The following is a 10,333-nucleotide window of genomic DNA, read 5'->3' as shown; positions in this document are numbered from 1 at the left end:
AGCACAGCCAGGCTAATCAGTGTTTTGCAGCTACTGAGGCCCTGGAACTGTCAATATTGGTGGGTTTAGTGATTGCAGAGCCAGTTCTAATTTGGGGCCCGGGCAGTGTTGGGCTCTCCTGGCTTTCTCAGATGTGGGTCAGGCGTTACCTATGAAGAAGCTGCGACATGACATCCTAGGACACGCAACTGCACCGTGCATCACCATTATATCTGAATGTGCCTTGGCAATATTTAAATTTTGTTCAGTGTGCTGCGAGTTGTGAAAGGTTGAAAATCTCTGATCTAGCTTATAAAGACTACTAAATTTTAAGTGTGCCTTCCCTATATATTTCAATAAAGGGCTGCAACTCCTAATGAGGCATATATGTGCCTTCCCTGCACCCTGAGAGGTGCATTCCCCCTGTATGCACATTACTACCAGGTGTTACGTCTAGCTGCGGCTTCCCTGCGTCCTAATGGGTGCATTCCCCATGTGTACACACATTATGCCAGGTGTTATACCTTACTGCACTGTGATGGGTGCATTTCCCATGTATCGTATGCACATTACTGCCAGTTGTTACACCTAGCTGAGAGGTGCAATCCCCATGTATGCACGCTGAGAGGTGCAATCCCCATGTATGCACATTACTGCCAGGTGTTATGCCTAGCTGCACCTTCTCTGCACCCTGAGAGGTGCATTTGTCGTGTATGCATATTACTGCCAGGGGTTACCTTCCCTGCACCCCGAGAGGTGCATTCCTCATGTAGGCTAATTACTGCCAGGTGTTACCCCTAGCTGCACCTTCCCTGCACCCTGAGAGGTGCATTCCCCATGTAGGTACACTACTGGCAGTTGTTGGTAGCTGCACCTTCCCTGTACCCTAAGAGGTGTAATCCCCATATATGCATGCTACTGCGAGGTATTTCCCCTAGCTGCGCCTTCCCCATGCACGCATACTACTGCCCTCGTGTAAGGCTGCAGGCACACGACTGCATAGACTGTTGTTATGCTACTTCGCATTGTACTGCTGCTGTTGTGGTCTGGGCTGGGGAGGCACGGGGGCGGAGCTGGGGGCTTGTTTGCCTGTACTCCCGCGACTCACCAATCACCGCCATCCCCGCTCCCCACCAGCCAATGGCTGCCCGCTGACTGGGAAACAAAGACGCAGCGTCAGCTGGGGGCGTGGCACGGGCGGTGTATATATAGGCGGGGTGGCGCGCGCAGACGGACGTTATTTTGCCGCCGCTCTCGGAGTGAGTCGTTTCGTTGTACGTGACCTGCTGTCGGTAAGTATTGTCGGCCTGCTCACTGGAGCTTTCATCCGGTTGCGTATTACGGCTGCTGGGTAGGTACTGTAGACGTTGCTGAAGGCAAACCGATGGCCCCCGGAGTGTCGTTACCGGGGCAGTTCCGGTGCATTACCGGAAATCTCCGGTAAGTGTTGTCCGGCCCCCGTGTTGGTGGCGTAAGTGGCGGCTGAAGATCCGGTATCGGCCTACGTCGGCTGTGTCCCGAGTGCGGGGTCAGGCGGTTAGGTCACCCCTCCCCCCGTGTTCCCGGAGCTCGCTGGGCGCCATATTGTCTGGTCGGTGGGGGAGGGAGAGCGGGTACGTGAGGAGAAGCCGCCCTGTGATGGCGGCTGGTGCCCCGGTAACTTGCACATGGTGGTGCCAATAATAGTAACTACAGGCCCGACGATGTTTGCTTTCCCGGCAAACATCCCCCCCTTCCTCCCACCCCTTCCCCAGGGTCAGGTCCCCGTTCGCCGCTGCTGTCGTCCTCGCGGACATGGAGGGACCGCGCGCTTCTGCCGCTGTCGGCTCTAGGATGGCTGTGGTGGTGGGATCCCCGATCAGGGCCGTGGTGTGGCGATGGATACTCGGTGGGGTGAGGAATTGAGTGTTGGTGCCCATTGCCGGCTGTGGTGTTATTATCGGGCTCTGTGATGAGCTCCATGTTACACATCACATCATGGCGGGTGTCCTGGGAGCTGCAGTGCCGCAGCGCGGCCGCTAGGGGCTGTCGTGCTAAGACACCTGTGCTGGGAGCTCCCAGTGATGGGCCTGCTGTACTGCTCTGCCGCAGCGCCTTCTACCTGACTTGTACACCAGTGTTCGCTGCTGATCACTCTGCAACTTTCACTTTGTTTCCCAGGATATATTGCTGAGCAATGGCCCGTACAAAGCAGACTGCCCGTAAATCCACTGGAGGAAAGGCTCCTAGGAAGCAGCTGGCCACTAAGGCAGCCAGGAAGAGTGCCCCCTCCACCGGGGGTGTGAAAAAGCCTCACAGATACAGGTAACTATGCTCATACCTGCAGTTACTGACAACTAGATCCTCTTGACTGAGAACTGATATAACAAAGTACCAAAATGTAGGGGCTAATTCAGTTTAAGCTAGGTGACATTACAAGGTCTGGTGCAATGCGCACAGTCTAGTATTTATAGAAGGATTACAACAGACTTCCTGCACACCTACTAGGGAGGTAAAATGAGTGAGGGGGAATGCAGCTGCTGGCATCCACGTGTGGTCCGTGCATTTGCCTGCACAGTGTTGACCTCGGAATTGTGTTTAGGATTTATTCCCATGATGTTCACCATGTAAATAATACATACTCTGATTATCACTGTAGACTGCACAAATAAATGTCACTGGGCTTTGCATTTTGTGTTTCTGGTGGTTTAGATGTGGCGTTTTAATAGAAGATTCAGGTGCACTTCACAAGGTGCTGGGGTTATTTCTCCCTCCTCTTTCATGTTTTCTTACACCCCTTTAAAAGTGTAGGATAATTCCAATTGTTGGTCTGTCATACTTATGTGCACTGCTGCACTTAGTCACTATTGAATTGATCCCCCTGACAGTATAGACAGATCATGGCAATGCAATGTATCACTACCCTGGGAGCCAGTGTTTAGGATTGAGTGTGCTTACAGAAGTGTTCTCTTAAAACTTTAATAATTGTTCCTTTTTGTAGGGCACAAATTGCCATGTGCTATGACAAGCTTTGATACCCATTCAGCTGCCCCAAAACCTGTAGAATTTAAATGTTTGAGACTAGTTTAAACATGTCTGGCAAAGGTGGGAACTTGTTGCTGTTGCTATGCTGGGTTGGGCTTGTCTGAATGAGCACTTGTGCAGTGATCTAATGTTTATGTAGTGTACCAATCATTACATGTATTGCATAGTAATCTGCATACATTGTGCTTCTAGTTTAAATTTACATGCAGGAAACGAGTTGTTTCTGTCATTCTCTACCTCCTTTTCCCAGGCCTGGTACTGTGGCGCTGAGAGAAATCAGGAGATACCAGAAGTCCACTGAGCTCCTGATCCGCAAGCTTCCCTTCCAGCGTCTAGTGAGGGAAATCGCTCAGGACTTTAAAACTGACTTGCGGTTCCAGAGTGCTGCTATTGGTGCTCTGCAGGTGAGGCAGCGCTCTTATACATGGAAGACTGCTGTAGTGGGTAGGGACTGTGGCTGCATGTATTAACACCATTTCTCTTTAACTCTTAGGAAGCAAGTGAGGCATACCTGGTGGGTCTCTTTGAAGACACCAATCTGTGTGCTATTCATGCCAAGAGAGTAACAATTATGCCCAAGGACATCCAGCTAGCAAGAAGAATCCGTGGGGAACGTGCTTAATTTTTATTTTTCCTGGAAATTGTTTTGAATCTTAGAAGTTTTTTTTACTTTGAAAATGTACATAAAGTGTGATGTCCTTTTATTTTATAAAGGGTTTGTTAACTGTAGAGTAGTTGACAGTAAATCGGTAGTACACATTTTTATATGACATTCCCTTAATCCTCAGGTTTTTCAGAAAAATTTGTATCTGCAGTTAGTCTACTCTGTGCCCCTTCCCACCTCCTGCGAGTCTGCATGTTTTGGCTCCATTCTCTCCATACTTTCAGTGTAACTCCATTGTAAATAAACTTTCCACTACCTCAATGGTATTGACTTGAGATTGATTAGCTACCAGTTAACCAGTCTAGTGTGCAATGGACAAATGAGGCCAGCTATTTAGTGTTGAAATGTGATGTAGACACTAAATGCCTGTTATAAATATAGGGGACGGTGTCCCAGAGTAATGCGAAGTGTGCAGAGGTGCCCTTAAATATTTAAGTGCCAGATTCATTTGGCAGCAGAAATGAATGGCCTGCTAATGCAGTGGCCGCTGCTATCCATTACAGCTTGGAGGCTGCACATTACAGATTTCTGTTTGAGTCTGAGGGAAGCTTGAACAGAAACCTGCATTAAGTGGCCTTGTAGATGCTGTGAACATGTTGACAGCTTGCAAGGAAAAAGCATAACTGAAGAGGCTTGTACTTTAATGCTTGGAGCAGTCACCCTTTTCTCATGCAATAAGCTTTTGAGCCTGATTGAATCTGGCTGTAAATCGGTTGTTGGACTGTCTTCAAGACTACCTCAAAATCCAGGTTTAATGGTTGTCCATGGTGGAGCACAAATGCTGACCTTAACTAGACTGAGGTACTGACTAGGATGCTTTTGCTGAAGCATGGACAGCCTTAACCCTTTCTGTTAAGGTGCTTGAAGGACTTAAGTGTGGGGAACCTCTAATCTAAATGATGGATGGCTATGTAATGGGTGAAAGTAACCTTTGGGTGGGTATAAAAACTAGGTAAACTTTTTACTGCTTAACAAATGTCTGGGTCCCACTTCTAAGCACCTGTGTAGTGGGGTGTCCATTAACTGGATGGAAAGATGAGGATGTCTATAATGCGTGATAAATCTTGATTGCTTAACATGACCATTTCTCTATCGTCCTAGTGGATGCTGGGGTTCCTGAAAGGACCATGGGGAATAGCGGCTCCGCAGGAGACAGGGCACAAAAAGTAAAGCTTTTCCAGATCAGGTGGTGTGCACTGGCTCCTCCCCCTATGACCCTCCACCAGACTCCAGTTAGATTTTTGTGCCCGGCCGAGAAGGGTGCAATCTAGGTGGCTCTCCTAAAGAGCTGCTTAGAAAAAGTTTAGCTTAGGTTTTTTTATTTTACAGTGAGTCCTGCTGGCAACAGGATCACTGCAACGAGGGACTGAGGGGAGAAGAAGTGAACTCACCTGCGTGCAGGATGGATTGGCTTCTTGGCTACTGGACATCAGCTCCAGAGGGACGATCACAGGTACAGCCTGGATGGTCACCGGAGCCGCGCCGCCGGCCCCCTTGCAGATGCTGAAGTCAGAAGAGGTCCAAAATCGGCGGCTGAAGACTCCTGCAGTCTTCTAAAGGTAGCGCACAGCACTGCAGCTGTGCGCCATTTTCCTCTCAGCACACTTCACACGCAGTCACTGAGGGTGCAGGGCGCTGGGGGGGGGGGGGGGGGGGCCCTGGGAGGCAAATGTAACCTATATAAAGGCTAAAAATACCTCACATATAGCCCCCAGAGGCTATATGGAGATATTTAACCCCTGCCTGGATTCACTAAATAGCGGGAGACGAGCTCGCCAAAAAAGGGGTGGGGCCTATCTCCTCAGCACACGGCACCATTTCCTCTCACAGCTCCGCTGGTCAGGACGGCTCCCAGGTCTCTCCCCTGCACTGCACTACAGAAACAGGGTAAAACAGAGAGGGGGGGCAAATTTATGGCGATATTTTTTATATATATAAAGCAGCTATAAGGGAGCACTTATTTTCTCTAACGTCCTAGTGGATGCTGGGGACTCCGTCAGGACCATGGGGAATAGCGGGCTCCGCAGGAGACAGGGCACATCTAAAAAGCTTTTTAGGTCACATGGTGTGTACTGGCTCCTCCCCCTATGACCCTCCTCCAAGCCTCAGTTAGGTTTTTGTGCCCGTCCGAGAAGGGTGCAAACTGGATGGCTCTCTTAAGGAGCTGTTTAGTAAAGTTTTTTTTTAGGTTTCTAATCAGTGATTCCTGCTGGCGACAGGATCACTGCAACGAGGGACTTAGGGGAGAGACTTGCAACTCACCTGCGTGCAGGAGGATTGAAGTTTTAGGCTACTGGACACTGAGCTCCAGAGGGAGTCGGAACACAGGTCAGCCTGGGGTTCGTCCCGGAGCCGCGCCGCCGATCCCCCTTACAGACGCTGAAGAAAGACGGCGGAACGGAGGTCCGGAAACAGGCGGCAGAAGACTTCACAGTCTTCAGAGAGGTAGCGCACAGCACTGCAGCTGTGCGCCATTGTTGCTACACGGCTCACTGACACGGTCACGGAGGGTGCTGGGGGCGCCCTGGGCAGCAATATAAATACCTATTTGGCAAATAAATACATCACATATAGCCATTAAGGCTATATGTATGTATTTAACCCAGGCCAGTTTTCCTAATAACCGGGAGAAAAGCCCGCCGTGAAAGGGGCGGAGCTTATTCTCCTCAGCACTCAGCGCCATTTTCCTGACCAGCTCCGCTGGTGAGGGAGGCTCCCACTCTCCCCTGCACTACAGAAACAGGGTTAAAGAGAAGGGGGGCATAAATTGGCGATATAATTATATATTAAGAGCCCATATATAGAAACAACACCTTCTAGGGTTGTTATATACATTATGGCGCTTTTGGTGTGTGCTGGCAAACTCTCCCTCTGTCTCCCCAAAGGGCTAGTGGGTCCTGTCCTCTATCAGAGCATTCCCTGTATGTGTGTGCTGTAGGTCGGTACGTGTGTGTCGACATGTATGAGGAAAATGTTGGTGAGGAGACGGAGAAAATTGCCTGTAATGGTGATGTCACTCTCTAGGGAGTCGACACCAGAATGGATGGCTTACTTATGGAATTACGTGATAATGTCAACACGCTGCAAGCCGGTTGACGACATGAGACAGCCGGCGGACAAATTAGTATCGGTCCAGGCGTCTCAGACACCGTCAGGGGCTTGTAAAAACGCCCATTTACCTCAGTCGGTCGACAGACACGGACACTGACCCCAGTGTCGACGGTGAAGAAACAAACGTATTTTTCCTTTAGGGCCACAAGTTACATGTTAAGGGCAATGAAGGAGGTGTTACGTATTTCTGATACCACAAGTACCACAAATAAGGGTATTTTGTAGGGTGGGAATAAACTACTTGTAGTGTTGCCTGAATCAGATAAATTAAATGAAGTGTGTGATGATACGTGGGGTTCCTCCGACAGAAAGTTATGGGCGGTATACCCTTTTTCCCGCCAGTAGTAAGGGCGAGTTGGAAAACACACCTTAGGGTGGACAAGGCGCTCACACGCTTATAAAAAACATGGCGTTACCGTTTCCAGATACGGCCGCCCTCAAGGAGCCAGCTGATAGGAAGCTGGAAAATATCATAACAGTATATACACACATACTGGTGTTATACTACGACCAGCAATCGCCTCAGCCTGGATGTGCAGCGCTGAGGGGGCTTGGTCGGATTTCCTGACTGAAAATTTTGATACCCTTGACAGGGACAGGATTTTATTGTCTATAGAGCATTTTAAGGATGCATTTCTATATATGTGTGATGCGCAGAGGCATATTTGCATTCTGGCATCAAGAGTAAATGTGATGTACATATCTGCCAGACGAAGACACGACAGTGGTCAGGTGAGGCAGATTCCAGACGGCATATGGAAGTATTGCCGTATAAAGGGGCGGTCCATTGGACCTGGTGGCCATGGCAACAGCTGAAAAATCCACCTTTTGTTACCCCGAGTCACATATTGGCAGAAAAGGACACAGTCTTTTCAGTCTCAGTCCTTTCGTCCCCATACGGGCAGGCGGGCGAAGGCCAGTCATATCTGCCCAGGGGGAGAGGAAAGGGAAGAAGACTGCAGCAAGCAGCTCATTCCCAGGAACAGAAGCTCCTCACGGCTTCTGCCAAGTCCGCAGCATAACGCTGGGGCCGTACAAGCGGACTCAGGTGCGGTAGGGGGTCATCTCAAGAGTTTCAGCAACACTCGCAAGGGAACTCCGGGATCCTACATGTAATATCCCAGGTGTACATTGGAAATTCGAGACGTCTCCCCCTCACACAATTCACAGGCTGTATTCCCAGCAGGTGATAATCAAAGTACCCTTCTTACAACAAGGAAGGGGGTAGTATTCCACACTATATTGTGGTACTGAAGCCAACCGGCTCGGTGAGATCTGAAATATTTGAACACTTACATACAAGCGTTCAAATCAAGATGGAGTCACTCGGAGCAGTGATAGCGAACCAGGAAGAAGGGGACGATATGATGTCACTGGATATCAGGGACGTTTACCTACAGGTCCAAATTTGCCCTTCTCACCAAGGGTACTTCAGGTTCCTGGTACAGAACTGTCACTATCAGTTCAGACGCTGCCGTTTGGATTGTCCACGGCGCCCCGGGTCTTTACCAAGGTAATGGCCGGAATGATGATTTTTCTTAAAAGAAACATGGACGCTTTCCTGATAAGGGCAAGGTCCAGAGAACAGTTGGAGGTCGGAGTAGCACTATCTTAAGTAGTTCTACGACAGCACGAGTGGATTCTAAATATTCCAAAATCGCAGCTTTTTCCGACGACACGTCTACTGTTCCTAGGGAAGATTCTGGACACAGTCCAGAAAAACGTGTTTCTCCCAGTGGAGAAAACCAGGGAGTTATCCGAGCTAATCGGGATCCTCCTAAAACCAGGAAAAGTGTCAGTGCATCATTGCACAAGAGTCCTGGTAAAAATGGTGGCTTATTACGAAGCAATTCCATTCGGCAGATTTCCCGCAAGAACTCTTCAGTGGGATCTGCTGGACAAATGGTCCGGATCGCATCCTCAGATGCATCAGCGGATAACCCTATATCCAAGGAAAAGGGTGTCTCTCCTGTGGTGATTACAGAGTGCTCATCTTCTAGAGGGCCGCAGATTCGGCATTCAGGATTGGATGCCGGTGACCACGGAGGCCAGCCTGAGAGGCTGGGGAACAGTCACACAGGGAAAAAATTTCCAGGGAAGTGTGATTAAGTCTGGAGAATTCTCTCCGCATAAATAAGCTTAGAGCAAATTTATAATGCTCTAAACTTAGCTAGACCTCTGCTTCAAGGTCAGCCGGTATTGATCCAGTGGGATAACATCACGGCAGTCGCCCACGTAAACAGAAGGGCGGCACAAGAAGCAGGAGGGCAGTGAAAACTGCAAGGATTTTTCGCTAGGCGGAAAATCATGTGATAGCACTGTCAGCAGTGTTCTTTCCGGGAGTGGACGACTGGGAAGCAGACTTCCTCAGCAGGCATGACCTCCACCCGGGAGAGTGGAAACTTCATAGGGAAGTTTTTCAACATGATTGTGGACCGTTGGCAAAGACCAAAGGTGGACATGATGGCGTCCCGCCCGAACAAAAAACGGGACAGGTATTCCGCCAGGTCATGAGACCTTCAGGCGATAGCTGTGGATGTTCTGGTAACACCGTGGGTGTACCAGTCTGTGTATGTGTTCCCTCCTCTGTTTCTCATAACCAGGGTATTGAGAATTATAAGACATAGAGGAGTATGAACTATACTAGTGGCTCCGGATTGGCCAAGAGGGACTTGGTACCCGGAACTTCAAGAAATGCTCACAGAGGACTAAGGGCCTGGGGAGCTAAGAAGGGACTTGATTCAGCAAGTACCATGTCTATTCCAAGACTTACCGCGGCTGCGTTTGACGGCATGGCGGTTGAATGCCGGATCCTGAGGGGAAAAGGCATTCCATAAGAGGTCATACCTACCCTGGTCAAAGCCAGGAAGGAGGTGACCGCACAACGTCATCACCACATGTGGTGAAAATATGTTGCGTGGGTGAGGCCAGGAAGGCTCCACGACGGAAATTCAACTAGGTCGATTTCTACACTTCCTGAAAACAGGAGTGTTTTGGACCTCAAATTGGGGTTCATTAACATTTAAATTTCGGCCCTGTAGATTTTCTTCCAGAAAGAATTGACTTCAGTTCCTGAAGTCCAGATTGTAAAGGATGTATTGCATATACAGCTTTTTTGTGCCCCTAGAGGCACCGTGAGATCTCAACATAGTGTTGGGATTTCTTAAAATCATATTGGTTTGAACCGCTCAAATCTGTGGATTTGAAATATCTCACATGGAAAGTGACCATGCTGTTGACAAATATCTCACATGGGAAGTGACCATGTTGTTAGCCCTGGCCTCGGCCAGGCGATTGTCAGAATGGGCGGCTTTGTCTTACAAAAGCCCATATTAAAATTTTCCATTTGAACAGGACAGAACTGGGACTCGTCTCCAGTTTCTTCATAAAGGGGTGTCAGCGTTTTCACCTGAAACAACCTCTTGTGGTGCCTGCGGCTACTAGGGACTTGGAGGACTCCAAGTTACTAGACGTGGTCAGGGCCCTAAAAATATATATATATATATATATATATATAGTTAGGACGGCTGGAGTCAGAAAGTCTGACTTGCTGTT

At 49.0% G+C, this 10,333-nt stretch overlaps 1 protein-coding gene across 1 annotated transcript; it reads left to right on the top strand.

The window, feature by feature from the left end:
- The first annotated feature begins 1,166 nt into the window (after positions 1 to 1,166).
- Positions 1,167 to 3,928, top strand: LOC134945347 (histone H3.3A). The gene is made up of 4 exons (XM_063934555.1): positions 1,167 to 1,271; positions 2,140 to 2,283; positions 3,254 to 3,407; positions 3,497 to 3,928. The coding sequence occupies exons 2-4, from the start codon at positions 2,156 to 2,158 to the stop codon at positions 3,623 to 3,625; spliced, it is 411 nt and encodes a 136-aa protein (XP_063790625.1). The 5' UTR covers positions 1,167 to 1,271; positions 2,140 to 2,155; the 3' UTR covers positions 3,626 to 3,928.
- The last annotated feature ends 6,405 nt before the right edge of the window (positions 3,929 to 10,333 follow it).

The sequence above is a fragment of the Pseudophryne corroboree genome, chromosome 7 (assembly GCF_028390025.1).
Source record: "Pseudophryne corroboree isolate aPseCor3 chromosome 7, aPseCor3.hap2, whole genome shotgun sequence".
NCBI lineage: Eukaryota > Metazoa > Chordata > Amphibia > Anura > Myobatrachidae > Pseudophryne > Pseudophryne corroboree.
The sequence above is the reverse complement of the archived record's forward strand: the minus strand, read 5'-3'. Positions and strand labels throughout refer to the sequence as shown.

Excerpts from the sequence above, each read along its gene's own strand:
- LOC134945347 (XM_063934555.1), top strand. The coding sequence starts at position 2,156 with ATGGCCCGTACAAAGCAGACTGCCCGTAAATCCACTGGAGGAAAGGCT. Across the intron at positions 2,284-3,253 it reads AAAAAGCCTCACAGATACAG|GCCTGGTACTGTGGCGCTGA; the intron begins GTAACTATGCTC and ends TCCTTTTCCCAG. Across the intron at positions 3,408-3,496 it reads CTGCTATTGGTGCTCTGCAG|GAAGCAAGTGAGGCATACCT; the intron begins GTGAGGCAGCGC and ends TTTAACTCTTAG.